Consider the following 26,372-nt stretch of genomic DNA (forward strand, 5'->3'; position numbering starts at 1 on the left):
GAACCACTCCTTTCAAGGTGTTACAACATTTTTGGGACACCCTGTATATACAGTTACATGTATTTATTTATTCTTTTTTTTTAGGCTGAGGGGAATATTATTGAAAAAATACCAAGACTTCTACAGAGTAATAATGCAGATCTGATACTGAGTACCTTAAAATTATTGTTCAATCTTTCCTTTGATGCAAAGCTTAGAGCAAGAATGATAAGAGTTGGTTTATTACCAAAGTTAATTAAACTGCTTGGTCAGGGTGATATTAAGAATAAAACAATAATTTTGGGATTATTATATCATACCAGTATGGATGACAAAGTAAAGACTATGTTCACAAATACTGAATGCGTTCAACTGGTAAATTCGCGTAACAAAAACTTTAATTATATTTCATACATTTTTTAAGTAATTTTATCTAATATATAAACATTTTTAAGGTAACAAATATGATCTTAAATGCTGAAGAAGATCAACCAAAATTAGAATTAATAGCACTCGGTATAAATCTAGTCATTAATAGCAAAAATGCTGAAGTCGTGGTTGAAAATAATCGTTTGCAAGGACTCATCAAAAGAGCATTTAGAAATCAGGATCCTCTCATAATGAAAATGGTTAGAAATATATCTCAACATGATTCAACTAAGGAGAGTTTCGTTGTAAGTAATTATTTCATTATTCAAAGTATGTTGTTTCTTAAACGAAAGTATTCATAAATTATTTCTAATAATTATTAGGAATTTGTGGGTGATTTTGCTATGGCTTTGAATCAATCAGATTCGCAGGATTTTGTATTGGAAGTTATAGGTGTATTAGGCAATTTAGAATTACCTGACTTGGATTATTCACAAATTCTTCATCGATGTGATTTGATACCATGGATACGCAATAATCTTGTTCCAGGTGCAATGTTTATGTAATCTAAAGTTTAATTATAATTTTTCAGAATTCTAATTCGTTCTCAAATATAATTACACTTTTCTTTAATTAGGTAAATCATCAGATGATTTAGTACTCGAGATTGTTATATTTTTGGGTACAGCAGCTTATGACGAAGATTGCGCACGTTTATTATGCAAGGCTGACATATTGCTTTCGCTAATTGAACTCCTTAAAGGTGTGTGTAATATTAAGAACGTGAATTAAATGCTAATGTTTTAACAAGAATAATTTTAATAGCAAAACAAGAGGACGATGAAATGGTCTTACAAATAATTTATGTCTTTTATCAAATATCTAAACATGATTCAACAAGGGATTATTTAATACGTGAGACTGGTAATGGTAATAATCAAATCATCTTCTTTCTCTTGTAGTTCTCTTTATATTCTACACAGAAGATAGGTCATTTTCTGGCGTTTTATGTTCTAAAATATTTCTATTATTTATAGAAGCACCTGGATATTTAATAGATTTGATGCATGATAAAAATCCAGCAATTAGAAAAGTATGTGATACATGCTTGGATGTCATTGCTGTAAGTACCTTAAATGATTATATTTAGTAATTATCTCTTAATATAACAAATCAAATATAATTAATTGTAAAATTATAGATGTGTGATAAAAATTGGGCAGCGCGCATAAAAGTGGAAAAGTTTAGGTCACATAATCAGCAATGGTTAGAAATGGTTGAATCTATAACTAATGATACCACGAATCATTTGTTACCAGAAGAAGATGACAGTCTTTCACAATTTATGAATGGCGACCTTTTGAAACACACAATGTTATTCCCTTCTGGTAAATATATTTTATTATACATTTTATGTATTCATTATTAGTTGTAACAATATTAAATTTGTATCTAGGTAATGTAGCATCATTTACTACAGATGACAGGTTTTCTGTTATGAAAAATTCTTCAGAATCATCTGAAAATCAAAGTCGTCCAGTAAGCAGGTAACTTTTCCATACAATTGAAGAAGTCTATATATTCAAATTCATTTTGATATAATGATACTTATTAATATTAGGTACAAAGATTTTGATGAAATAGGTGAACTTATGGCGCGTTCTAAGTCTCGCATGTCTGTTGGTTCTGGTATTGAAGATCTCTATTATAATTCCAAAGTTAAATTTGCTGAAACGGACAGTTCGCATGTATTGATATGAAAGGTAACCTATATCATAGAGGATTGTAAACTAATTGTAATAGGAAGTTTAATCTGATTCAAATTCATAAATTCCTACATGCATGATACATGTAATAGTTGCCTCATTTGTTCAATATTTAATGATAGTTTGAAAAATATACTAAATATATACATTTCATATTTCATTGTGCAAAACATTGATAAAAATATAAAAATACATTATTGTAACTTTCTGATTATGCATCCTTACTTTATGTAACTTTTAAACTGTGCACATTTTACAATATCAAAACAACAAGTTTGACATCTGTGGCAACACTTACATAGATCAACATGTATTCGTTTAATTGCAAATAAATTTTAGAAAATTTCAATAACTGTATACATGATAATTGATTTTGATCTCATAACAGTAACAAATCAACAGATTTCAACATCTGCAGCCCTGTATGGATTACTCCTTATTTATTTATTTGGAAAGGATAACTTTAAAAAGTGTAAGTGTGATAAGTTATTTTGATCTCATAATGTAGTACATTTTATACTTTATTTTGTACAAGTTACTTTACTTTGTATGTAAACACTCAATTTAAATTGATTTCTAGTCATGTAACTTTACAAAATAACTAATACAACTAATAATATGATGCATAAATATGTATACTTCTAATATGTGCAATATATGTAATGCTTTTGGTATATTATGGTACTGTATGCTCTTGTAACATAGGATTCACTAATGAGAAATTCATAGACAACAAGAAAGTAATTAAAAATTCCATAATCAGAGTTAATTTATAAAATCTTGCAGAATGTTTTCTCTCAATTAATTATTGAGTACACATTCCATTTAAGTTTTGCTTACTTCTTTATAATGCAAAAATATCTATCTAAAATGATGTTATATCTAAAAATGTTATTTATAAACGTCTATTAATCTCTATGTTATGATATATAATGTATAAATTAAAAAATATAATTCGTTTCTTCGCATAAAAACTTTTTATTTATACCATCGAATAATGTACAGTAAGGTGTATAATTATTGAAAATATCTTGGTTTATTATTGGAACTAAGACTTCTTCGTATAATAGAATCAGCAGTTGGACGAAATACTATGGTATAACTATTATCACCATCTGTGTAAAACGAATGTTCTTTCAAACCCCAGCTAACAGGGCTATCTAAAAATCCTTGTACATGTAAAGCACACCATGGTAAAGTCTGTTGCACTGACACATATTTTTTTATGGCATTATATGAATTTGTCACTTGCTTCCTTGTAAAAAAGCCAGTCCATTGTAGATATTGCACTTGTCCAACATCCATAAATGGTGATGGACAAGTGTACGTATTTACATAATCATTTTCATTACTATTTTTCCTGAACAAAATTAATTTGTTGTTATATACTTTAAATTAATTGTAAATAATCTTTAATCATATTTGATACATACAAGTTACCAGAAATATTAAAAACTCCAAGCCATTCGAAGAATTGATCGTTACTAGATTCTTCTGAAAGTATTGGTATCCTTAGAGAATACTCGATATTTTGTTGAAAGGTTTGATGACATAGAAAGACATCGTACTGACGTTCGTGAAACCATGCCGCTACCGATGATGGGCATAGATTTTCATCTTCAAAAATAAAATATGTTACATACAAAATAAATGTGCAGACAAAATGAAATTTAAGAAAGAGAAAAGAGTCACCTGGTGGATTCCATGATACGATTATATCAAATTTTTGTTTAAAACGCTCCTTTAACGACGTTCGAGTATGCTCGTAATTCTTCTTGCCAGGTGTAAAGCTTTCAGAATTTAAATCAATAGTCACGACTTTTGATTCATGTTACCGGTAAAAAAAAAAACGAAAAGTAGAAATGACAAAGTGTAAAGTTACTAATGCGAACATTAAAAAGACGTGCAACCTTATTCATGAATTTACAATATGATATACATTAGTAAATCGTTTAAAACTTGAATTTTAAATAAATTGTCTAGCATAACTATTTTCTAATGTACACTAAGGAAAGATACAAATACTTTTTTTTATTGATTTTTTTTGTTTGTCATTTAATCAATTATTCTATGAATATGCATACAATCACTTTATTGTTTTTATTCTATTTTATGTATAACACTGTTTCATTTAATGATGTAAAAAATATATCCTCTTAAATTATTCACAATTACATTATCATCTTCAATATTTAACTCATGCAAAAAATAAGCTTGGACTTATATCCAAATTTGTATTAGTGGTTTTTAAGTCTTCTCTGAAAATATTTAATTCTGTAGGTGATATTCCTTGCCAACTTTCTAATTCCGATAGACGTCGTAAGTTATCGCAATTCTGCATTAATAATTGCACAGTTTTCATTGATAAATCATGACTATATAATATTTTTAGCTCTTCTAACTTGCTCATTGGATTTTGCAAAAGTATTCTTCTCATTGTGTCATCTCCAATTCCAGTTGATGAACCCAGTTGTATGAATTTAATATTTATACAATGAGAAAGCAAAAATTCTAGGTGCATGTTTGCGCATTCAGCTACACATTTGATTCTTTCTAAACATTGGAATGGTCGAACTGCAAGCTTTCGTGGATGAAGTGCTGCATGTTCTAAGAATTCGCAATTATAAAAAACTAGGTCCCTTATGTCTGGACAGTATTGACTTATCAATATAAGTGCATTCAAGTCAATTTCTTCTACATGCTCCAAGTGCAGACTTATAATTGCACAACCTTTGATTTCCAACAGTGTCTTTATTCCATGGGTATAAAAATCACAAGATAAGAGCTTTAATTCTTTTAAATAATCAAGAGTAGCTAGAATTGTCAAATCACCAATTCTTTCATCACGTAGTAAACAAAGACTTGTAATATATGGACACATATCAATTAAAAGATATAAATGTTCCATACTAAAATTTCGACTCTCAAATGTTCTGATATGAAAAGAACTTTTAACGCCGATATCTTTCTGATGAATATGTTCTAAAACATACCCAAATTCATCGCATCTACCGATATCTTCTATCTTTAAATGTTCTAAAAAGAGATTTGCATAACCAGATATAGTCATAGAGGTCCTACATAGTTTAATGTGTCTTAAATGTTTACATGAAAGTAAAGGACCAACACTGCGTTCTGTTACAGATCTAGATGCAGTTACATCTAGTTTTTGCAGCTTTTTACAATTTCTAGCTAAGGCCAATATAATATTATCTGTACAATCAAAGCATAAAATAAAACATACTAAATTTGGCATTGCAGATACTCCATTGGCAATAATTTTCTCGATATCTGATGTTCTCCAACCAGCTGACCCTGAACCTAAATCCAGAATCTCAAGCCCAACCATATCATACAACTTATTGTAAAGTACGTGTCGCATAATTTTAGGCCAAATAGAAAATTCAATTGCTTTTAAATGTGGACCTACAGCCACTTCTGTTAATCGAAGAGCAACTGTCATTTCTGATAAAAAGGCTGTAGTTAATGCAAAATCATTATAAGTACCTCTAGTTTCTTTAACTAAATTGACAATGGCAGTTAACACTGCAATGGACATTTTATCATATAAGTGTCGAGGTATACATGAGTTCAATAAATGTTTCATGAATTCTAACATTGAATGTAACTTAGTATGCCCATATTCTGGATTAGTTTTGGAAGTCATGCAAATAAGTTTTGTCATGTATCTACCAAAAGTAGTCACAAATTCTCCAACGGAGCATAATGCTAGATCCACTAGCATAGGCACTTGCTGCTTTTTCGGCATTTTGATTTTCTTTAATATTTTTCTCCTTAGGACTTACCATAACGTGTATGCACTTTACGATCAAAGAAGGAAACTGTGCCTTCTAAGCCAAGCTTTTGAAAATCTTCTCTTAATAGCGATAGTATCAAATGCCCAGTTGGTGTAATGGCAACTGAATTGTCCACATCTATCTTATTTTCAATTGTCAAGAGACTTAATTCTCCTATAAAATTTATTAAATATATATAAAGTGATTAAATAGTTTCTTTTTCATGTATTTACTTTATAGTATAAATGTAGCGAGTCACTACTTCTTCAAATTGAAATGCTGGCACTATTCCATAAGTATTTCCACTTATAGTATGAAGATGAAAAGTAAAACGTAACGTAATGTTACTATTATAATTTTTACGCAGAATTAAAGAATATTTAATTTTTCTTCATAACTAGATATCATTTAATTTTTTTAGCAAATTCATAACGATAGAACGTTACTATAAATTAATTATTTGTATTCGTATGTTTTAGGTCCTTACCTTTCTTAACAAATGCCTCTATAAATTCTTTGTTTATTAAATCAAACACGTTAACTTCATTAATTCGATAGTAGTCGGTATCCTCCGAAATGCAAGTCTGCAATTCATCCGGAATTCTGACCGTGTCAGGAAGCACCAAAGATATCTGGCGTAAAGCCAACAGTAATTGCGAATTATGTAAAGATATCTTAAAACATAATCATTACAAAATTACAGTTAATGCGACTAATTTCTGACGTACCGAATGGTTAAAATAATGCGATTCAACTGTATTTGGTATATCAGTTTTCTGGTAATTCCTTTTTTCAATTGAAAAATGATGTTGAGGTGGTTTAAAACTCCATACTTCCGGGTTAAGCATTTTAATTGTAAAATCAGAATTAAAACCTTTATTTCACATCACTGCATGGAAATATTCACATCACATGCACGTGCACCATACTTTAGTCAGTTTTCAAATATTGCGTGTAAGCATGTTGATACTTTTCTTGATTTCAATAAAACACATATCTATTGCAAGACATCTATACGCCTCGGTAGCGCAGTAGGCAGCGCGTAAGTCTCATAATCTTAAGGTCGTGAGTTCGATCCTCACCCGGGGCAATATTTTTTTTGTTTTTTAAACAAAGTAAACTAAATAATTTATTTATTTTGGGAAGTACTTTCACGTTGAGAGAAGTAGTGGAAAATGTGATATAGAAAGATATTAAGGATTGAAATTAAGATTACACGCATAACAATATTTAATTTACATATTTTAGGAAACCTTACACTTTTACAATATACATACAATATATAAAGGTATAACTTATAATCATTATTTCCGTCTTCTTCTAGATTCGTTTGGGTTTTTTTTCATCCAATATTTAATGGAACCTCCTGGTCGTATACCTAACATAGCTGATTTTGAATACACGTCACGCGTAATAAATGGAGAATATCCAGCTATGTAATCATCTTGTAAAGGATCATTTTTAATGCGTGCTAGTCTTGTTGTTCTTTGATCAGGTACGGGTTGATCTTCGCAAAGAATAGGATTGTTGGCATGTTTGCCACCTTTTGGCATTGGTAAAGGAAACTACAAATTTTTTAATTATTAGTATTATTCAAGCAAAAATATATATGGAGAAAAAAATTGAAAATCGTACCCTTTTTCCTTTTTTAGAAATTCTTTTTCGGAAATTAATATGAATTTGTTGTTTTCCTTCTTCGTTTAGTGTAACTGCAACTTTTTTCAATGTTTTATTACCACAACTGGGGCAAAAAACTTTTGTCATAATGCTAGTAGTTTTGTAACATGCATAACATCTAAAGATGAATGTTTTCATTTGCTTAATTACTCTTCCATCTAGGGCAGCTACATTCAATCCAATTTGTTTTAAAACATTTTGCATAGCAAAGTCCATTGTTAAACATGCAACAGTTGCTGATGTTTGTTCAAGGAGACCTGTATCAATTTCTTTTTTTACCGCAGAAATGTTTTCTGTAACATAAAAAAAATACTTATTTATATCCTTTACAACAAGTTTATATATGAATAGTTGATAGATCTTACTGGGTGTAATCCAACCGTTGTCGTCACTATCATCATCATCGTCTTCATATTGATTATATTCAGTATTATTTTGTTCATCATCAAAATCATCTTTAATAGGAGCAAGAATATCATCAACATTGTGTTCACTGTTATCTTGGTCTTGAACTTTTAATTCTGTTGGTTCACAATTTAACTTTGAAAATCTTTTAGATATATCTTCTGTTCTATCACTATTTGTATCAACATCTGCAGTTTCATAATCTGATTCAACATCACTGGAAAATTGACTATAATATGATTCTGAATCTGTCTCTTCATTGTCAACATCTTTTGTACTATCTTCCAGGTTTGTGTTTACTCTTTTAGCATTTTCATTTTCTATATATTCTTTGTCTGATTCATGTTTTTCTTTGTTTGCATCCTCAGTCCCTATCTGAATATGAAAAATGTTTAACTATCACACTAATATTTTAATATGTTCCTGCATTAATAAAAAAGAAATAAATTTACTTTCTTCCCTGGCATATAAAAACCAGCTAATGACACATGAAGATTCTCATTTTGATTAACACTAGAATCCACAGTGTTTACCATGATGGGTTCAGTTCTTAAATGACTTGTTCCAACTTTTTCTTTTTCTAATTGATATGTTAGTGCAATCACTTTTATATCAGTTGCTGATAAACTAGCATAATCGCCAGTTTTTTTAGCGAATTCCATAACTGTAAAGATGTCATAAAAATTATTATATTTCAGATTCGTGATATGATAAAATATTACTCAAACATATATAAAATTAAATTAGATTACCAAATTTAATGTTTTCGGCATGTGCACTTTGTATTTTTAAATCATATGGTAAGACAACTAATCTTCTCAGTTGCCTTTTATTTGTAACTTCATTCACAACATCTTGTTCCGTTATTATGTTGACACCAATGTCCTAAAACAATATGTGAGGTACATATTAAAGTAATATTTTAATATTGTTCGTGTAAAGTTGTCCAAAACGAACAAAAATAATAAGTAATATGGATTCACATTATTCCTATTATTCACATTATTCCTATTCCTATTTCAATATTGTTCGTGTAAAGTTGTCTAAAACGAACAAAAATAATAAGTAATATGGATTCACATTATTCCTATTCACAAAATACATTACCTGTAAAGATGCATTTCGGATGAATGCACTTGTATCAACAACCAAATACTGTATTTTCTGATCGTCATTCATGATTATTTATTTCCATAAGAAAATAATTCAAAAAGTCAGATACACGTGTTTGCAGGAAAATGTAATAATAATAATGTTAACATTAACGCGTATTTCTACATACGAATATTATAGATGTCAATATTTGATTTAAACGAATACGTTTTAATTTTACACCTAAATTATTAATTTTTGTTTATTCCTAAATCAAAGTTATTGTATAAAGATAAATTTGCACGACAGTACACAACACTGAAAATATACTTCGTGTCAATCCACGTGAGAGAATCTCACTTGAATTGAACTAGTTGGATATCTATGTCTCGAACCAAGAGAATATTATAGATTTGATGCATAGTAATTCAAAATACGACCAAATTTAACATTCGTTGAAAAGTCATATTAACACATATTATCTATTATATTAATAACATGTAACAATTTTATTCCATCTGTGCAGTTGGATGTGCACATCTGGTGCACATCGTAATGTAATAAGTAAATGATTTTTCATAAAAACAATCTCGAAGTTTCCATGAGTTTGATGTTTGCAGGTGTTGCCACCAGTCGCCACAGGGCACTGCTGAGTATTACCACATTACCAGTTACTTATTTCAGTATATGTTTTTTATGGTCTATCATATGTATATTATTTATTTTAAAGTATTTTGAAACTAAATTGGTAAGACTTCTAAAATCATAACAAAAAGCATTAATCAAATTTGTACAACTTTAGAGAAAAAATATACAATACAGATATCGCTAACTTCACAGAAGAATATGTTAGAGCTTGTTTATTACACTTTTGAACATTAATTAATTTTAATATGCTTAATTGGATAAACTGATCTGAACTGCATTTTATGTTAATTATCATCAAATATTTGATAAAACCTATAAAAAATTAATATGTACAAAAATATTAAGAGGATCTTTGTATTCTTTCAGTCTCAGTCTGGAAGGTTTGAGCTATTGAGTGTATGTGAAAGAGGGAATTCCCTGAAGAAGAAATTGTACTTTTATATAATATACCATGACTGTTGAAGTTAAATACAGTTGTTTGCGTGAAGAGTTTTTATCTATCACTCAGTCAAATATAGATGACAGAGCATTGAAAGTGCTTAAAGAGTATTATGCTGTTTACATTCATTCAAAACGTAAACTAGGTCTGGTTAATGATTTAAGAACATTATTGAAAATACTAGAAAAACGAGATGTTCTTAGTTACAGTAAAATTGAACCACTTGATTATATTTCAAAGAATTTTTTAAATGACCCTCTTGTACAGAAGAAAATAGAAGATTACAAATTTTATCTTCAAAATACACAATATTTGTCATTTTGTGATATGTATCAAGATGAAAATGGTGAGTTTTTAATTAAATATAAATTATAGATTGTTTTCTTTATATAATATATAATGAGGTTTATATGATTATAATTATTATACACTTATGTATCTTACATAATTTATTTTTTAAACTTTAATCAAAGGATATATATTAAATAAATTAACCAATAAAAGTACTGTTAATTAAGTTACTTAAATTATTGCAATAGTTTTTACACATTCTTTTATAGAATTCAAAGATAAGGATACAAAAGAAGTGCAAACTAATGAACCTGAATGTCAAGCAGCATCACAAAGTCATGCAACAAATTTTAGAAGTTGTTCTGAACAAGAAAGTAAGCTGCAACAAATGGGTAAGCATCATTTCATCTTTTGTATAGTATATATTACTAGTCATTGCCAAAATTAATAATCGTTATATTTGTTTTAAGTACTGTTACAAATCAGTGAGAGAATTGGACGTTCGTGGAGAGATACAGTTAGATATTTAGGTATTCCTGAATACCAAATTGATGCTATTCAAGAAAAATATCCTATGAATATGAAAGAACAAAGTTTCGAGGTAAAATGTAATTGATTTATTCTAAACAACAGTTTTTACATAAAGATAACATAGATAATTTTTTAGGCTTTAAAATTATATATGTATCAGTACAGTACTGACAAATGGAAACTAAACTTAGTACATGCTTTAGAAAAGGCAAGGCGCAGGGATCTTAAAGAACTGGCTGAAAAATTAATAATGTACTCAAGAATTGAATAATTTATTGGCAAAATAATTTAACTTTTGTAAGTTTATTAAAAAATAAAATATTTCTATTTCAGTTAACACTTATATCACTACTTATTTCAGAAAAACTAAAAATAAAGTGACATGCAAATAAAGGAATTCATATTTTTAATATATTTTTAAGAAAATCTTAAATATGACCATTTGTCAAACAACTGTGAGAACATTATTTAATAATGTTGTACTACTTTAAGGTAAAGTAGGTTGCTGTACTTTGTCACTTCATCTCTGAAAATGACAGCTTAATTTTATAAGTTGTTTATAGCAGTCTTGTTTGTGTGAACAACGTGTAATACACAGAGAAGGCATATGTGAAGAAAATTACTTAATCAAATAATAGTAATTATTTATAATTTATGTTATCTTCTGAAAAATACAGCAGCCTGTGCGTATCTTTCACAATCTAATCCTAAATTACATATTACATTAATGTAAATTTTTATATTAATACGATATACATTTGCTTTAGTATATATTTATTAGTTTTTGTTCAATGACTTGCATTAGGAAAATACTTAGCTATAATGAAGATGTAGCTTTTAAAAAGTTTTACATTGAATTTTCATTTAATTTGATGTGGTCACCTGACTTGATTTTGCACAACTTCAATATTTCTGATACATGTTCCTGGTTTGACGTTTTTTGATGAATAACGATGACATTAATGTAACATCAACAGTTTTTAGATTACATAGACATTCTTTGTTTGACTTCCTGCTTTTACCATAATATCTTTATGTATTTGGTATGATATAGTAACTTTTGATGCGATTTTTAATCTCTCTCTCAATTTGCGTCTGTAAAAATAAATATAATTGAATAATTATACAAGAAGTAAATCTTGATTTGCTGTGACCTGTATGCTGCAACTTACCCAATTTCCATGACGCTATCTTCGCTATTAGCATTTGCTGTCCATACACCGATTTTATCTGTTTTGGGCCTCACATTTACTACAGCTCCGCAAACATCGTCAGAGTATCCATTAAAGGCTTCACCAATCATACATAAGAGAGTCTCTAACCAAAAATGATCTAAATCTGTGGCTCTTTGTTTTTTATCTAAATTCATGAGCCACCTCCCACCACTTTTATTAGCATCATCTTCCCACATAGGTTTAATTCCTTGTTTGAACATGCTGTAGTCACAACCTTGTCTTAAGTCTGATGCACATTTTATATGATTGTATAAGCTATCAATGGAATACAATATTTTCATTAGTTATCAAATTTAAAAGTCCGCATTACACTCTAAAAGAAGATCTACCTCCAAAATTTACCTCCAAAAATCTTCTGCTGTATCGAAGCTTGAAATTTGCCTTTGACTTTCTTCCCATGATTTATTCCTATCAGGTTCATAGTACCAAAGAGTCCACGTATGTTGTAGTGGATGTTTAATTAAAACCTCTGGTGGAAATTCATCGAAATTAGTTACCTCTTGCTCCTTCCGTTCCACTTCCTGTAAATAATTATATTCGTAACTTTGCCTTTAACCTTTTTAACCTGACCATACTACCCGTGTACACACACACATACATGTGTATGTATTACTTTCTAATAATTTTTGACAATTTAGCACACATAATATTTGTCAAATACTTGAACTTAAATTTAGTATAATATTATTGATTATAACGCATAGCGTGCACTACAGTATTCAATTGAAGTAATATAATATGCCTTCTTTAAGCTCGTTAGACAGTTTTCACCATGCATGGAACAGATGGGAGGGGTAAAGGGTGTCGAACCGACCACGCTGTTTCAAAGAAAGACCACGCGAATTTTCCCCAGATATTTAAACCGCAAATGTATTTAAATGAAACTTTGCATAAATTTTAATATATTCGTAATATCATGTATTACGTCTGAAGTAAATACCTCAATTTCTTCTGTATTACTCGTAGCCATATCACACCGACTACAGGACAATATGCTTGCTCAGTGAACTAACTGCAAGGGCATCTGTCGGCAAAATTTGTACGCCGAAATTTCCTTTCCCTAAGATAGAAACGTGAAATTGTGACGGGAAGCTACAGCAGCGAAATGTAACGAGGATAAACGAGTAATGATCTTTAATTGTACTATAATATTACGTTATAACCAAAGAACATAGGAACAATGTAAATGTAACCATCGAAAAACATAGTCTTTTTAGTAACACACCATTTTATCTATATCATGACGCTGCCTACTTTTGTTTCGTTTAAAACAAAAAAATGTTGAAAAATGCTATCTCTAACAAATAAGAAAAAAATGGTTAAAAAAATTGCACTCATGAAATTTGTGAAAATACATCATTAGCATGAATTAATATTAAAAATTTTTAATTATTTTCTGACTCTGAATTTTGAAGGTAAATTTTGTATTCACTTTTATGATAAATTATACGTATACTAAATTACAATTGCAAATGATACTTCACAGTGTACATACTTTTTATTGATGAAACGTGTATACATTTAAAGAATACAAAGTTTAATTATTTTTATAATAATTATGATTTATAATTTTTACTTCTCAGTTTTGCAATAAGGGTTGGTACTCCTGTTATGTACAGATCGAGTATGTCAGTATCAGGCAGTTTGGTATCAATCAGTATCAGTCAGTATCTTCAGTATTGTCATTAATTATGTTTATTACTGCCCGCGTCATTAGTTATCATTATACTATTTTTCATTCCTTCCATTTCAGCCGAGACAGGTCATGCCACATGGAATAGATAAGTCTTCAGTCTTGTAAAAGAATTTGTAGTTACTTAGTCAAAAGTTAACTTTAACGAAATGACATATCATTAATATTAATTCAGTTATAACATATAGGAATAACTTAATATGGAATTGGCATTAAACACTTTTTAAAAGCCAGTGGAATGCATTAATTGTAATATTTTATTTCAAGTTTACAAATGTATATATATAAAAATAATATTCTTATTACAAGTTATACATAATATTGAAACAGGTTTTATAGTACAATGTTTAAAGTCTGGACTTCATTCCACCAGCTGCAACAATAGTTTCACCAGTAATATAAGCAGCATCATTGCTTGCTAAAAATGCAGCAATTCCTGCAATATCATTTGTTTCGCCAAATCTTTGCATTGGTATTATGGATAAAAATGTATCTCTTTTACCTTCATAAAGCTGTAAAATGAAGAAAGATATACTTTAAAGATGTGATGGATAATATATAATAATATAATTTATAGAAATCCATGTAAATACATACTATTTGCGAAAACTTAGTCTTTATAATACCAGGTGCTATAGTATTGACACGGATTCCTTCTGAAGCAAGACTAGCAGCAGCTACATAGTTAAGACCTACTAGACATGTTTTACTAACAGCATATGCACCTAACAACTAAGATGCAAAATAAACATAAATTTTTATAAAGTATACAAATTTATTGTGATCATAGTATTTAAGAAATTTCTTACATGAATTGAATTATATGCTGCTATTGAAGACATGAGAATTATTGAAGGTGATTTACTCTTTCTCAAAAGTGGTAAGGACTCTTGCATTAGAAGAAAACTACTTTTAACATTAACATCAAAGATTTTATCCCATAATTGTTCCGTGGTATCAAAGAGTGGTTTTGGATCAGGATTTACAGGATTTACACCTGCATTTGATACAAGAATATCTAAGCCACCAAATTCCTCTTTTGTCTATTAGATTATTAATATTAATTGATTATCCATTTACATAAAAAGTGAAGTTTATGTTATGATCTAAAATATAATTTGACATTGTTACTTACTTTCTCTAAAAGATTTTTTCTATGGTCACTATCACCAACATGGCATACAACACTAGAAACTTGTAAACCTTCAGATTTAAGTTCCTCTACAGCTTTCTTTACATTTGGCTCTTTGCGACTGCAAATCATTACCTTTGCACCTTCTTGAGCGAAACGTCTTGCAATTGCTAAACCAATCCTGAATATATGTTCATATCTCACTTAAGTATTAATCTATGTAAATATATTGCACATTCTTAAATTAATATACGAATACAAAAGATTAATTAATTATACAACAAAAACAATTACTTATATACACATAACTTAATTTACCCTCGTGTCGATGCCGTGACAATTGCCACTTTTCCTTCCAATCGGTTGCATTTTCCCGCCGACGCGTTAGTGCTCAGTTTTCGTATAGTTTGTTTTACAAAAACACGCAGCATTGTAATAAAGAAAGCCTACTTAATCAAACTCTCTGGGAAAAAAAACGTTCATTGAGGCTTTACAGTGGTTATTGTGAAATACGAATAAGCAAAAATGTAATCCGCTTTTATACCTTTACGATTATCGTAAATAATTCTATATATACATGTTCAGTTGTCCATGAATCTTATTTGAATTTAAAGTTATGCAGCAAATAGTCCAAGCGCATGCGCAGTACCTTAATTCGTCATTGTAATTTCTCCGCGAACAGTAAGAGGCGCTAGTAGATACATCACACTACGCTGGTTAACCTTGTTCTATACTTTTACAATGTATTTACATTGTAAATTAACGGAATAGCTATTTTCTAAAGATTAGCAACGATTTTATCTGCATTATGAAACGTTCGGTAATGACCTACTTCTTTATTATCCATAATTATACACTAATAATTGCAATAAATTTACATTATTCCGTTAGTAGTAAGTTTAAGAAAGGTTAGTTTGACAGCGGTTGCACAGTATATCACGCGTATCTAAGTAATATATGGGTATATTTTTTTAGTGTTAGCTATATTAAAATAAAGTTATTAAATTATACTATTTTATAATTTAAAATTTTAATTTTTATGTTACACATTTTTCATTCATAATTGTTTACTTTACAGATAATCGAAGAAAATGGAGAAACAAAACGATCTTTTGTTAAGCAAGAATGTGTCAGCTTTGGATACGAAGGTTCCTATCCTACTTATACATCATCTTCTTCATCTCCTTCAACTGTCACGCAACCTTTACCTGGACAACCACCGCTACCTCCTATGCCTCCACCATCTAGTGGAGTTCCACCTCCCCCTCACATATTTGGACCAGTGCCTTCTCAAGTTACACAAATTCAAGCATGGACACATCCTTCAGCACCATGGCAATGGATAACACCTCAAACGTCACCCCTACCTCCTCCACCTCCACGTGATATGACCGCAAATTCATTTCAAAGAGAAATGCCTCTAAGAGGTAACTATATGAGACGCGAAAGGTTTAATCACAATAGAAACAATATATATATTCAAAGAAGTAACTTTCATCGTAAAAATAGAAGACTTGCACGATTCGGACAATCTCAGGGTCAGTTTGAGCAAGCAGCATACTTTGGTGCCACATTAAGCAATAGTCTTGGCTTGGAATGGCAAAGAAATAATTACACTACATCTACAAGCGAAGCTATTTTGAATCACATGCCTGTTCCTCTTCCCAATCATGCTCTACCTCCCATTCCCCCAGGAATTTTAACAAATCGACATAACGAAGAAACATCAGATCAGGATGTTAAAATTGTTTTAGTAAGTGCAATTGTATTAATGTCGTTTACTATTTACTTATACTATATGGTTTTTTTTTATTTTAGGAAGAAGTTGTAGTTAAAAAAAATAAACAAAGGAAACCTATGTCCCAAAGTTATCCTAGTCGACCATGGAATCGAGAAGATGCAGAAAGAGCTTTGAAAATTGAAAATGAATACAACAAAACAGTGAAAGCTCAGAGCTTAATAATCAAATTTCCAGATCCTGATTTAAATAAAGATATCGTTAGAGAATTTCATCCTGGCATACAAAATATACATTTTCAAAGCCCTAGCGGCCCTAGATACTGTTTTATACAGATGGCAGAAAGCGTTGATATCGATGAAGCTATAAGAGAGTTGGAAAAGATACCCTTTGGGGTAGGTCATTTAAAAGTTGAAAGAAAGTCCCTAAGGGATGAAGATAATCCAATGCCTGAAGAAATAGATCCTTACACGTTATATATAGGAAATTTACCAGAATCTGTTAATGTTAATGAAGTAAAAAGTAAGTTTCCGACAGCTGCTCGTGTAGATGTAGGCTATGCACAGAAAATGAGAAATACCCGGTGAGCTTTATTTATTACATTAAATATTTTGTATTAATTTATATATATTTCTGTAATATATATTATATTTATTTTGCTTTGCAGCTATGCTTTTATTAGGTATAATAGTGTAGATGAATCTATATCTGCTTATAAACAAGCACATGATTTAATGTGGGATACCAGAAGTATTATTGTTAGGTTTAGAAGGCAGCGTGGTAATACTTGTCTTCCTGGTGAGCCTAAACCAAATGTTAAAAAAGTTAAAGAGGAACCAAATAGTAATTCACAAGTAAAGAAAGAACAGAAGGCTAATCATGCTGATAAGAATTTATCAAAGTTAGAAACTAACATAGAGAGTAGGTTACAAGATAATCCCAATAAAACATCATCTCAGAATCAAGAGCAAAATACGAATTTGGAATCTTCGTCTCCTTCTTCCCCTGTACCAACCTCGATTGCATCAGCTAAGACAGCACAGTTACAACAGCAACAACCATGGGTAAACACATATAAATATCGTTGATTAACAAATTATTTTAAAGGAAATTATTTCAAATAAATAACATTTTAGACTGGTCAACCACCTCAAATACCTTCAGCGTCAGAAGCACCACCACCTTGTCCGACTGAAACGAAATCTATTACGGAAACGATAATGATTACAGAGATTAAAGAAGAACCAGAGGATTACGAAGAAATTGATATGTCGTGTAATATTCGGTCTGATGAAGATATAGATGACGATGTGGATGATGATGACGATGACGATGATGATGAAGAAGAGAACGATGATTCCGATGATAATGAAAATGATTACGATGAAGAAGACGATGAAGAAGAAATAAATGAAGATGGAAGATTATCATGTAATGAGAAGCCAAAAGAAATTACAAAAGACAACGAGCCGTCTGATGTATGTTCAATACATTTTATGATATACGATGGAGAAATAGGACGAATTTTATTTGTTCTGAAGTGCAGATAATTTGAAATGATTTTTTGTTTCAGCATCTCGATCAGATGTTCAGTGAATTGGAAAATATGGCTGGTGATATCAGTTTTTAATACATTTTACGACCGTGTACTATTCCCACATTAATTAGTATTCTATTTTTAACAAATTTTATTTCATACAGAATGTGTAAATAGTTCTAAACCGTAACGAGTGAGACTGCATTTATTTAAGTACAATGTTAATGATTGAGTCGCGTCTAAATACTTTTATACTTAGTATTTTAATCCTACGAATTTCTACGCTTACACAACATTTTTTATGTAAGCAATTGTGAATATAATTAAAATTATTTTCTGTATTTTCAATTAGAACTTATTTATTTTGTACATTTAAGTTTTGTATTACTTAATTATTTTAAATAGCGCGAATGTCGTTTATGAAATTCCTTTTATACGAATATTTTATACTTTGTATTAATCTTCGTTATTTCTTTTGTTAAACATTTACGAACACAAAAGTACGCGTTTGATACACGAAAGAGAAAACTAATTATTACATTACATTGATCCTCGTTCTTCCCAATCAATCTACAATGCGATCGATACATTTACACATACATTTTCGAATCAAGGTTTTCGATAATTAAGATTTTGATATATACCACAAATCACATGGTACATTGAAAAAAATGTTTTTTATGTACAATAAATTATCAGATTAGAATTTATATAACATTCAAACGTGTTTTACTGTCATGAATAAGTCTAAACCATATGAACAAATTTGAAAGCATTAATTTTAATTACAAAGTAGCAAACTAGGAAATAGTACATATCGTTTGATTTAAAAATTGAATGTATTTCCGGTTTTCGCTAATGCCATCTACTTCCTAGTCATTCTTATTTTGGCGGTAAGAAAACGCGGTTGTTACCAATGTTACTGATCTCGACGGTTCTTGTAACTTGCGGTACTTGTTGCATCTGACCAGTTTCTACTTATTTCTATTGCTTTCCACACGTTAATAGTCGAAGAAAGTGAACTGAAAAAATGTTTGAGGCACGTTTGGTACAAAGTGCGATTTTAAAGAAAGTGTTAGATGCAATAAAGGATCTTTTAACCGAAGCTACTTTCGAATGCTCCGACTCTGGTATTCAAGTCCAAGCTATGGACAATGCTCACGTCTCTTTAGTTTCCCTTAATCTGAGAAGCGATGGTTTTGACAAATACAGATGCGACAGGAATTTGTCAATGGGTATGAGCGTCGCATGGTAAGATTCGATACAAATTAGAATAGAATGTTGCAAAGGTTATGTACTCTTTCATGACAGAACTTTGTTCTGTTTAACAATGTTTAACAATATCAAATTTTGTTGTAAAAGGAATTTAATAAACGACATTCGTGATACTTAAAATAATTAAGTAATATAACAATGAAATGATCTTATCCACTGTTTATGAAAACGATGACAAAGAGTTACAAGATTCTTTAATATTACATTTTTTTTAGTATGTCTAAAATCCTACGATGTGCTGGTGCAGAAGATACAGTAACTTTACGAGCATTAGATAATCCAGAGAATATTATATTTATATTTGAATCGCCGAACAAAGAAAAATTGGCTGAGTATGAAATGAAACTTATAAACATGGATCAGGAACACCTTGGTATTCCCGTAAGATCTTTTGTTATATGTTGTTTCATTATTTACTTGTAAGGTAGGAAATGTATATACAACTATTATTGTACTTTGTTTACTACACTAGGATACCTCATATTCATGTGTTGTAAGGATGCCATCCCAAGAATTTTCACGTATCTGTAGAGATTTAAGTCAGTTTGGAGAATCGATAACATTTGCATGTTCTAAAGAGGGTATAAAGTTTAGTGCTTCTGGAGATTATGGACAAGGTATACCAATTTTTTGTATTAAATAAGTATACCAATTTTTTATATTAAATAAGTGAATATTCTTTATATTGTGATTTATGTACTTACGTTAATTGTATAGTTTTTCATTCTTTAATTTCTTTTCTATTTAATTCAACCTTGTATTATCTGTAAAAACAAGATTATGTATGTATTCATGCTCATTCTTATCTATACGCTTATATTTACAAAAAATGCCCCTTTCCCCTTGTAAAATGAAAAAATATATCTATACAATTAACATTGTTACAATGTTATTATTGTATATTTACATAAGATATTGTTCTTTTTAGCCACTATTAAGTTAGCACAAACAGCTGATGCCGACAACGAGGATGAAGCAGTTGTCGTCAATATGCAAGAACCAGTAAAATTAACATTTTCGTGCCGTTACCTTAACTGTTTTATAAAGGCTGGTCCTCTTTGTCCACAAGTACAACTGTCTATGTCTAACGATGTGCCCTTGGTATGCGAATACAAAATTGGAGATATTGGACATATTAGATATTACCTGGCACCAAAAATTGATGACGACGAAGAAAATTAAGCATCCTGTAGACTTACTTTGATGTATAAGCTATAATATTATTAATCCCGTGTAACATAACATTGATTAATTTCATATAAATACCATGATTCCATTAGTTTTGTATTTATCATGGTACTAGGGATTAAGAATCTTCAAATTTTTACTTAACAAAATAATAGCACTATCGTCGTGAAAGAGAAGGTATATTTTGATATTCGTTGTTAAGGAACGATTAAGGATGATTAAAAATACTTTGAAGGTAATATATTTAAATTTTACATTTAAAAGTCATTTGGCTCGTCACAGTGTTAGCGCAACGTAGAATTGACACTAAGATTCATAGTAGAGTGACACGATCATGATTAACATGGTAATATGGTGTCATTCTTGTAAGATTTATATTGTTACCGTTTCATAAACTGTGACAATATTTTGATAATATTGCGTTTTTTTATATGTAAGAAGAACTCAATATATTTCCAAAACATTTGATAAATTTTTGAATTATGTGTTATCCTTATATCCTAGCCTAATTGAAGTTCAAATTTTTCACTTACTTTAGTTATCTTATTTCTTATACCTTTTGTGTATAAGCTAGTTTAATATAAAAATACATAATTAGCTTACGAGCTGAGGGAATAAGAGGGCTACCATGGATGGAATAGCCTAGAAGTATACAGTTAAATCTTACACAATTTGGATCTCGTATAGTTACTAAATAATTAAATATTAATCAATAAATGTTGATTTATACTATGAATTATTTTACACGCACATACTGCGAAGACCTGTATATCGTCATTCTTATTCATACATGTTTAAATGAAACTTCTAATCAAAATAAATACTTTTGGTATGCCGCCTATACTCGAAAAATGAATTGTAGTTGCAACAAAACAAGACACTTTGGCAATAGTAATCAGCCTCTTTGGTTTTAAAGCCCTGATATTGCTTTTGTGTTTTTAACAAAATAGTTTCGAATTTAAAAGTAAAATAATCATTCGTACATTGATATAATAGAATGTCGAATACATGTTGTTATTAGTAAATAAGATTACGAAATTTAATGCGCGAAAGGTATACTTCAAATTGTTCGTTTAATTTTTAAGAAAATTTGTCCAGCTTTGAACGGTTGCTCATTTTCAAAGAAGATGCCACGCGTACTATGATAACATCTAATTCTTTGGACCAATTTAACATGCTTATGCAGGATTATCAATGCATATGTTATACCTTCAGTCTGTGAGCATGATTTCACAAGTATCTAGAGTAGTGCGTGACGTTTACTTTGCAAATGAGATACTAACAAGAAAAAGAACATTTACATCGGAAAATTATAAGGGCTTAAGCATTCGAGTTACCATTACTCCCATATAAACTGGGATGTACATACTTGTCATGCAATGTCCTTAGATGCCTTAGCAAATTACTTTTTACATTAAAGCCTTTTTTACAATAGGAACAGAGAAAAGGCTTCTCCCCTGTATGTGTTCTTTGATGAATTACCATCGATGCGTGGCTTGGAAATTCTTTTTGACAAATGTTGCACAATTTTTGATGACTGTGAACTCTTTTTGGCTTAGGTGGTGCGGAGTTGTTCATTAAGGCTAATTGCTCTTCTGTGTGTTCCGTTTGTATATGACGTACCCATTCTTGAGGCGTCGAGTACATATTACCACAGAGGTCACATTTTAAAGGTGGAAAATCCTTGCTGTCGTCATCTACATCGTCCTATAAAACGACAGATCCGTTACCATCATGTAATACCTGAAATTATTGGTAATATCTTTTCTATACTTACCTTCCTTTTTTTCCTTCGATTTTCAGTCATATCAGCGTGCGTAAATTCAATGTGTCTCACCCAATCGGATGGCCGATTAAACGTTTGACTACACATGTCGCACGTTAATGGCGTATACTCCTCCTCTTCGTCCGCGCTGTGTACGATTTCCTAGAAACATATAATTTCCATATCGTATACTTTTTTTTTCTCTATAAAACGAACGTATTCGGAGTAACGCGTACCGGTTTGATATCAATCTCATGGTCTATCGTCAGTGATTCCGATGGATCAATAGTTTCCTCCCAGATTGGTTCGTCTTTTACTAAAAGCTCCAGATTCAACTCCGTCTGAAATCCATAAAAAACAATGAAACCTTTTATTCCCATTCAACATATATACAATCATCTTACATTTTCACCGTCCTCGCTTTTAGATTTATTGGATTCTACATCGCTGTTGACGGTTGTTTTTCTTTTCTTCCCGTTGGCCTCCAGGTTCTCCTTGTTTTTGTTGTGTTCGTTATTCTTATTTTCCTCCAACACTTTCTTAGTTTCCGGCTCGCTGATCTTCTCGTCGATCTTCTCGATACTCTTTCTTTCCGAGGTAGGTTTTTGAGGTTGAACGTTGTTTTGCGTCGGTGTCGTCTGTTGTACATTTTCAACTACCTTCTCCGTCGACGGGTGAACCAACTTAATCTTTTGTATTTGACCGGTTAACGGCGGTTGCTCCCTTTTATCCCGATCGACCTTCTGGTTGTTCGATTGTATGTTCTCCTTTTTACTGCCGGTATTCGATCTCCATAATCCACGAACGCGTAGTATATCACCGGCTTTCAGTACACCCTCCAGTTGATCGTTCGTCACGGTAGCTTCTCCGCTGTACATGTATTGAATCAGGATCTTCAGCGTGCGGTATCCGATTTCAGTCGGTAATACCTGAAATACAAGTTTACATTGCAGCGTGGACTTAGCGCGATGTATCATTTATTCAAAGGTAAAATCTTTAAATGATTATCATAAGATTAATATGTATGGGCGTAGTATATATACATATATATGTATGTAAACGAACCACAATTATCGGAGCGTTTGTATTCGCTCCGAAATGACATGTTTGAAAAATGTGGCTTAGGTACGATGAACAAGCGGCAAGGACAAATCGATGGGCCGCCACGTGTCGGCCACAGGACGTCGCTAATAAGACATCTGCGAAGGATTCTGAGTGCAGTAACGTCGCGACAGAGCTGTGCAAATGCGCGCCATAGCTGTGCCACTTAAGTTGATAATTCTCCGAAGCAGCGATGGCCATTTTTTCTGCACCATACAAAAAAGAAGAATTCGTTAATATTTAACAACGGAACAGTATACTTGTTTGTACATAGACTTTCTTGGCTTATCATTAAGCCTGTTGCGTCGTTCGAGTTCGTTTATATTTATGATGTTTATGCGTCGTACGAACATAACGAATTGATAAAGCAATAGGTAATAAATATTAAAAAGGAAACAAAAACAATGTTTCTACGATAGGAGAATCGCGTACGCGAATAACTGATTGTATTTTCAAAATTTAACCGTTCGCCGATAATTGTTTGGTATTTGGTACAGAGATCTTGTAAATTATGTATAAAAAAATGAATGAAAGTGCTTAAATGTTAAATTTCAAACTGGACTAAAACTCTTGTTTGGTCGTGTCTCGGAATCGCAATTTTTATACTTTAATCGTTTCCACCAAACATCAAAGAATTAATGGTAAACAAATAATTGTCGTTTTATTGCAATCACGCGATAAATCGATATAATTTCTTATTTCGTCTCCGGATGAATAGCTTCGAAAATATAATAGTTGCGAATATTTTGTCCTCGATCGAATTCAGTCCGTGGCGTCAAACGATTACTTTTTAACTCGTCAACGTTTCTTTTTACAATGGTTCACGTTATCATAGGAAGTAGCACTGACAGAAGATCCCTTATTCGTCTAACCACGTACAGAGAAGCCGATTTCAACGAGATTTTCAAACGAGTCCGTATACCATCAGGCGAACGTTAAACGAAATAATCACGCGCACTCTTTGCTACCCCGATTCACACCCTCATCTCGATCTCGACGTTTGTTCGACGACAGACAGCGCACAACAGAACATTTATCATACAGACGAATCGTTTCGCGTGAGACGTCTAACACCGTTGACGGCACTTGGAAATGCAGCGATCTTAGATCGTTTCCGCGTCGAGGATCATTGATTGTCCCCCGTTCAGGTTGCATGATATTACCGCTGCTCGCACGAACGTCAAGAGAAAGAGAGAGAGAAGGGAATCTGACGGCCCCCGAAGCTTTTTCATTTTTAACCGCGTCGTAGGGTCGTCAGCGTGGTTACCTGACGACATCGGCCAGTACTTGGGAAACGCACGTCACTCCGGCGTATCCCCACGTATTTAATTGCACGATAATTCCCGGACGAGATCCGCGTCACTACGGTGTGTCTCGCACGCGTCGTTGGTGTTTTGAAAGGCGCTTCGCGCGGATACGGGACACGGGGCAGATATGAGCATCGAACCGCCGCGTAGGGGCCTAAAAATCGATATTTCGGTCTTTGCTCCATCCTCTCCGGCGGTGCAGCCGTGCTCGCTCGCTTTCGCGGCTAGGTAGGGTGCCCCCCTGTTCATCATCGATTTTCCCGGCTACCAATCGCACGCATCCATTTATCGCATCGATCGCCCGAGCTGATTTCAGCGTTTGCGTCCGTCCGTCCATCCGCCCGCTCCACGATTCATGCCCGTGCACCCCGCCGCACCCGGTCACCCGCGTCCCCCGCCCTGCTTCTTCTTCGCGACAGCACCGTTCATCCTCCCACCCCGACAAATATCAACGACAAACCACCGTCAGCTACTACCTTAAGGCTTAAGCTGTTATAGACGCGACCAGCGACTAAACACGACCCTTCGCGATCCCTTTCGCTACCGACCATGGACGCGATGTACCCTCGTCCGCTTTATCCACGACTCTCCCTACCGTGCCTGTTGATATCTCTCTTTTCGCGTTCTTTCTCGCGAATCTCCTCTTTCTTATATTTCTTATATTCGTCTCGTCGCCAGCAAATATTCCGTTTCCTCGTTTCTAGCAATGTAGGTACATCGATTTCGTAACATTCGCGTATCGACGAAATAGAAAACGTCAGTATCCTAATTCAGAGCTAAAACATCGGAGCGTATGTTCTTAAGAATTTCTATGCGTTATATTATAATTTGTACACGAAATGTTTATGCTTCTCTTGATCCATAACTTACTGCTGAATATTACGATAGCACGCGAGTACGATCGATGTGCAGTAGTTTTTATTTAGATGTCTTTGTAAATAGTTCGTTAACCTTAATGACCGATCTATAGATCTATGAAGGGACATTACAGGGTTAGTTTATATACATAAAATTTTAGGATCGCAACTGTCACGTTCACGGACGTACCCAAAGATGGCGTTCATAGTGGGATTCTTCGATTTTCAAGGTTTCATTGAATGTGTGCATCTGTATGTGTAACGATGTACTGCATTGCGTCGACGACCCATTTTGCAATGGGAGCGATAAGTTGCACACCCTCCTACCGTTAAATAATCAATCCCATGTTTCTGAGCGGACTACGATACTCCAGGTACAGGAGCAACGGGATCGTAACTCGACATCATTTATTTCTCCAGTGAATTTATATTTTTATCAGAATTTTAGTTCGTGTCATAAATAGTCGACAATTTTCTTACACTTTCAAAGAAATCGATCAATCAGTTTCTTTTAGGAACGCTGTCAAGATAACAGGAATACTTACATAAT

The 26,372-nt window shown here is 31.9% G+C and overlaps 10 protein-coding genes and 1 non-coding gene across 23 annotated transcripts in view; 5 read left to right on the top strand and 6 right to left on the bottom strand.

The window, feature by feature from the left end:
- LOC128877127 (kinesin-associated protein 3) overlaps positions 1 to 3,028 on the top strand; it is a 5,347-nt gene extending 2,319 nt beyond the window's left edge. For 3 of the 6 annotated variants that reach the window (XM_054124156.1, XM_054124161.1, XM_054124162.1), the window contains 10 exons: positions 85 to 354; positions 435 to 653; positions 732 to 897; positions 986 to 1,111; positions 1,174 to 1,278; positions 1,386 to 1,471; positions 1,550 to 1,736; positions 1,805 to 1,895; positions 1,970 to 2,111; positions 2,503 to 3,025. In XM_054124156.1, the coding sequence (XP_053980131.1) occupies positions 85 to 354; positions 435 to 653; positions 732 to 897; positions 986 to 1,111; positions 1,174 to 1,278; positions 1,386 to 1,471; positions 1,550 to 1,736; positions 1,805 to 1,895; positions 1,970 to 2,108 (1,389 nt within the window). In that variant the 3' untranslated portion in view covers positions 2,109 to 2,111; positions 2,503 to 3,025. Of the gene's footprint in view, positions 1 to 84; positions 355 to 434; positions 654 to 731; positions 898 to 985; positions 1,112 to 1,173; positions 1,279 to 1,385; positions 1,472 to 1,549; positions 1,737 to 1,804; positions 1,896 to 1,969; positions 2,112 to 2,502 lie in introns of all 6 variants that reach the window. The other 3 variants (XM_054124158.1, XM_054124160.1, XM_054124157.1) reach the window with 3 other exon arrangements.
- Positions 3,029 to 3,072: 44 nt separating this feature from the next.
- LOC128877136 (ribonuclease P protein subunit p40-like) lies at positions 3,073 to 6,884 on the bottom strand. Of its 2 annotated transcripts, none has more exons than XM_054124177.1 (6): positions 6,640 to 6,884; positions 6,399 to 6,543; positions 5,921 to 6,085; positions 3,807 to 3,932; positions 3,548 to 3,704; positions 3,073 to 3,474 (listed from the first exon to the last, which is right to left on the bottom strand). In XM_054124177.1, the coding sequence occupies exons 1-6, from the start codon at positions 6,757 to 6,759 to the stop codon at positions 3,132 to 3,134; spliced, it is 1,056 nt and encodes a 351-aa protein (XP_053980152.1). In that variant the 5' UTR covers positions 6,760 to 6,884; the 3' UTR covers positions 3,073 to 3,131. The 2 variants fall into 2 exon arrangements, with proteins under 2 accessions (XP_053980152.1, XP_053980151.1); XM_054124176.1 differs by having other exon boundaries at positions 3,548 to 3,731; positions 6,640 to 6,881.
- On the bottom strand, positions 3,873 to 6,022 carry LOC128877133 (uncharacterized). Its single transcript, XM_054124169.1, has one exon. The coding sequence runs from the start codon at positions 5,881 to 5,883 to the stop codon at positions 4,312 to 4,314; it is 1,572 nt and encodes a 523-aa protein (XP_053980144.1). The 5' UTR covers positions 5,884 to 6,022; the 3' UTR covers positions 3,873 to 4,311.
- A 44-nt stretch (positions 6,885 to 6,928) lies between the features above and the next one.
- Trnam-cau (transfer RNA methionine (anticodon CAU)) lies at positions 6,929 to 7,001 on the top strand. The gene has a single exon. It is a non-coding gene; the product is annotated as a tRNA-Met (tRNA).
- Positions 7,002 to 7,117: 116 nt separating this feature from the next.
- On the bottom strand, positions 7,118 to 9,558 carry LOC128877134 (RNA-binding protein NOB1). Its single transcript, XM_054124170.1, has 6 exons — positions 9,101 to 9,558; positions 8,746 to 8,878; positions 8,446 to 8,657; positions 7,954 to 8,368; positions 7,547 to 7,881; positions 7,118 to 7,476 (listed from the first exon to the last, which is right to left on the bottom strand). The coding sequence occupies exons 1-6, from the start codon at positions 9,170 to 9,172 to the stop codon at positions 7,216 to 7,218; spliced, it is 1,428 nt and encodes a 475-aa protein (XP_053980145.1). The 5' UTR covers positions 9,173 to 9,558; the 3' UTR covers positions 7,118 to 7,215.
- Positions 9,559 to 9,708: 150 nt separating this feature from the next.
- On the top strand, positions 9,709 to 11,291 carry LOC128877141 (fas-associated death domain protein). 2 transcript variants are annotated; one of them, XM_054124186.1, is made up of 5 exons: positions 9,709 to 9,833; positions 10,100 to 10,518; positions 10,733 to 10,855; positions 10,934 to 11,064; positions 11,119 to 11,291. In XM_054124186.1, the coding sequence occupies exons 2-5, from the start codon at positions 10,185 to 10,187 to the stop codon at positions 11,128 to 11,130; spliced, it is 600 nt and encodes a 199-aa protein (XP_053980161.1). In that variant the 5' UTR covers positions 9,709 to 9,833; positions 10,100 to 10,184; the 3' UTR covers positions 11,131 to 11,291. The 2 variants fall into 2 exon arrangements, with proteins under 2 accessions (XP_053980161.1, XP_053980160.1); XM_054124185.1 differs by having other exon boundaries at positions 9,715 to 9,833; positions 11,131 to 11,291.
- On the bottom strand, positions 11,239 to 13,289 carry LOC128877142 (eukaryotic translation initiation factor 4E-like). Of its 2 annotated transcripts, none has more exons than XM_054124188.1 (4): positions 13,170 to 13,289; positions 12,572 to 12,750; positions 12,167 to 12,484; positions 11,239 to 12,089 (listed from the first exon to the last, which is right to left on the bottom strand). In XM_054124188.1, the coding sequence occupies exons 1-4, from the start codon at positions 13,197 to 13,199 to the stop codon at positions 11,975 to 11,977; spliced, it is 642 nt and encodes a 213-aa protein (XP_053980163.1). In that variant the 5' UTR covers positions 13,200 to 13,289; the 3' UTR covers positions 11,239 to 11,974. The 2 variants fall into 2 exon arrangements, with proteins under 2 accessions (XP_053980163.1, XP_053980162.1); XM_054124187.1 differs by lacking the exon at positions 13,170 to 13,289 and adding an exon at positions 12,972 to 13,022.
- Positions 13,250 to 18,677, top strand: LOC128877130 (uncharacterized protein DDB_G0284459). 2 transcript variants are annotated; one of them, XM_054124167.1, is made up of 6 exons: positions 13,250 to 13,353; positions 16,133 to 16,807; positions 16,873 to 17,375; positions 17,460 to 17,856; positions 17,929 to 18,270; positions 18,366 to 18,677. In XM_054124167.1, exons 2-6 carry the CDS (start codon positions 16,286 to 16,288, stop codon positions 18,420 to 18,422), a joined length of 1,821 nt encoding a protein of 606 aa, XP_053980142.1. In that variant the 5' UTR covers positions 13,250 to 13,353; positions 16,133 to 16,285; the 3' UTR covers positions 18,423 to 18,677. The 2 variants fall into 2 exon arrangements, with proteins under 2 accessions (XP_053980142.1, XP_053980141.1); XM_054124166.1 differs by lacking the exon at positions 13,250 to 13,353 and adding an exon at positions 15,721 to 15,874.
- On the bottom strand, positions 14,162 to 15,584 carry LOC128877139 (dehydrogenase/reductase SDR family member 4-like). The gene is made up of 5 exons (XM_054124183.1): positions 15,373 to 15,584; positions 15,058 to 15,235; positions 14,732 to 14,965; positions 14,520 to 14,654; positions 14,162 to 14,434 (listed from the first exon to the last, which is right to left on the bottom strand). Exons 1-5 carry the CDS (start codon positions 15,483 to 15,485, stop codon positions 14,270 to 14,272), a joined length of 825 nt encoding a protein of 274 aa, XP_053980158.1. The 5' UTR covers positions 15,486 to 15,584; the 3' UTR covers positions 14,162 to 14,269.
- A 538-nt stretch (positions 18,678 to 19,215) lies between the features above and the next one.
- On the top strand, positions 19,216 to 22,060 carry LOC128877140 (proliferating cell nuclear antigen). Its single transcript, XM_054124184.1, has 4 exons — positions 19,216 to 19,580; positions 19,820 to 19,985; positions 20,077 to 20,221; positions 20,533 to 22,060. Exons 1-4 carry the CDS (start codon positions 19,360 to 19,362, stop codon positions 20,784 to 20,786), a joined length of 786 nt encoding a protein of 261 aa, XP_053980159.1. The 5' UTR covers positions 19,216 to 19,359; the 3' UTR covers positions 20,787 to 22,060.
- LOC128877135 (zinc finger protein Xfin) lies at positions 21,018 to 25,236 on the bottom strand. Of its 4 annotated transcripts, none has more exons than XM_054124173.1 (6): positions 24,926 to 25,236; positions 23,626 to 23,864; positions 22,962 to 23,486; positions 22,794 to 22,898; positions 22,570 to 22,719; positions 21,018 to 22,499 (listed from the first exon to the last, which is right to left on the bottom strand). In XM_054124173.1, exons 1-6 carry the CDS (start codon positions 24,933 to 24,935, stop codon positions 22,113 to 22,115), a joined length of 1,416 nt encoding a protein of 471 aa, XP_053980148.1. In that variant the 5' UTR covers positions 24,936 to 25,236; the 3' UTR covers positions 21,018 to 22,112. The 4 variants fall into 4 exon arrangements, with proteins under 4 accessions (XP_053980148.1, XP_053980147.1, XP_053980149.1 ...); XM_054124172.1 differs by having other exon boundaries at positions 23,623 to 23,864; positions 24,926 to 25,234; XM_054124174.1 differs by lacking the exon at positions 24,926 to 25,236 and adding an exon at positions 24,508 to 24,692 and having other exon boundaries at positions 23,623 to 23,864.
- Positions 25,237 to 26,372: the final 1,136 nt, after the last annotated feature.

The sequence above is a fragment of the Hylaeus volcanicus genome, chromosome 5 (genome assembly GCF_026283585.1).
Source record: "Hylaeus volcanicus isolate JK05 chromosome 5, UHH_iyHylVolc1.0_haploid, whole genome shotgun sequence".
Classification (NCBI taxonomy): domain Eukaryota; kingdom Metazoa; phylum Arthropoda; class Insecta; order Hymenoptera; family Colletidae; genus Hylaeus; species Hylaeus volcanicus.

Excerpts from the sequence above, each read along its gene's own strand:
- LOC128877133 (XM_054124169.1), bottom strand. The coding sequence starts at position 5,883 with ATGCCGAAAAAGCAGCAAGTGCCTATGCTAGTGGATCTAGCATTATGC.
- LOC128877136 (XM_054124176.1), bottom strand. The coding sequence starts at position 6,759 with ATGCTTAACCCGGAAGTATGGAGTTTTAAACCACCTCAACATCATTTT. Across the intron at positions 6,544-6,639 it reads CGCATTATTTTAACCATTCG|ATATCTTTGGTGCTTCCTGA; the intron begins GTACGTCAGAAA and ends GCTTTACGCCAG. Across the intron at positions 3,475-3,547 it reads TTTAATATTTCTGGTAACTT|GAAAAATAGTAATGAAAATG; the intron begins GTATGTATCAAA and ends AATTTTGTTCAG.
- LOC128877134 (XM_054124170.1), bottom strand. The coding sequence starts at position 9,172 with ATGAATGACGATCAGAAAATACAGTATTTGGTTGTTGATACAAGTGCA. Across the intron at positions 8,879-9,100 it reads TCCGAAATGCATCTTTACAG|GACATTGGTGTCAACATAAT; the intron begins GTAATGTATTTT and ends ATATTGTTTTAG. Across the intron at positions 7,882-7,953 it reads CAACGGTTGGATTACACCCA|AAAACATTTCTGCGGTAAAA; the intron begins GTAAGATCTATC and ends TTTATGTTACAG.
- LOC128877141 (XM_054124185.1), top strand. The coding sequence starts at position 10,185 with ATGACTGTTGAAGTTAAATACAGTTGTTTGCGTGAAGAGTTTTTATCT. Across the intron at positions 10,856-10,933 it reads AAGTAAGCTGCAACAAATGG|TACTGTTACAAATCAGTGAG; the intron begins GTAAGCATCATT and ends ATTTGTTTTAAG. Across the intron at positions 11,065-11,130 it reads TGAAAGAACAAAGTTTCGAG|GCTTTAAAATTATATATGTA; the intron begins GTAAAATGTAAT and ends ATAATTTTTTAG.
- LOC128877142 (XM_054124187.1), bottom strand. The coding sequence starts at position 13,007 with ATGCATGGTGAAAACTGTCTAACGAGCTTAAAGAAG. Across the intron at positions 12,485-12,571 it reads ACAGCAGAAGATTTTTGGAG|CTTATACAATCATATAAAAT; the intron begins GTAAATTTTGGA and ends TTCCATTGATAG. Across the intron at positions 12,090-12,166 it reads GATAGCGTCATGGAAATTGG|ACGCAAATTGAGAGAGAGAT; the intron begins GTAAGTTGCAGC and ends TTATTTTTACAG.
- LOC128877139 (XM_054124183.1), bottom strand. The coding sequence starts at position 15,485 with ATGCTGCGTGTTTTTGTAAAACAAACTATACGAAAACTGAGCACTAAC. Across the intron at positions 15,236-15,372 it reads GTCACGGCATCGACACGAGG|GATTGGTTTAGCAATTGCAA; the intron begins GTAAATTAAGTT and ends ACATATATTCAG. Across the intron at positions 14,966-15,057 it reads GAAAAAATCTTTTAGAGAAA|ACAAAAGAGGAATTTGGTGG; the intron begins GTAAGTAACAAT and ends ATAATCTAATAG.
- LOC128877130 (XM_054124166.1), top strand. Across the intron at positions 17,857-17,928 it reads TACAACAGCAACAACCATGG|ACTGGTCAACCACCTCAAAT; the intron begins GTAAACACATAT and ends ATAACATTTTAG. Across the intron at positions 18,271-18,365 it reads AAGACAACGAGCCGTCTGAT|CATCTCGATCAGATGTTCAG; the intron begins GTATGTTCAATA and ends TTTTTGTTTCAG.
- LOC128877140 (XM_054124184.1), top strand. The coding sequence starts at position 19,360 with ATGTTTGAGGCACGTTTGGTACAAAGTGCGATTTTAAAGAAAGTGTTA. Across the intron at positions 19,581-19,819 it reads ATGGGTATGAGCGTCGCATG|TATGTCTAAAATCCTACGAT; the intron begins GTAAGATTCGAT and ends CATTTTTTTTAG. Across the intron at positions 20,222-20,532 it reads TTCTGGAGATTATGGACAAG|CCACTATTAAGTTAGCACAA; the intron begins GTATACCAATTT and ends TGTTCTTTTTAG.
- LOC128877135 (XM_054124172.1), bottom strand. Across the intron at positions 22,899-22,961 it reads AAAGCGAGGACGGTGAAAAT|ACGGAGTTGAATCTGGAGCT; the intron begins GTAAGATGATTG and ends TATGGATTTCAG. Across the intron at positions 22,500-22,569 it reads ATCGAAGGAAAAAAAGGAAG|GACGATGTAGATGACGACAG; the intron begins GTAAGTATAGAA and ends GTCGTTTTATAG.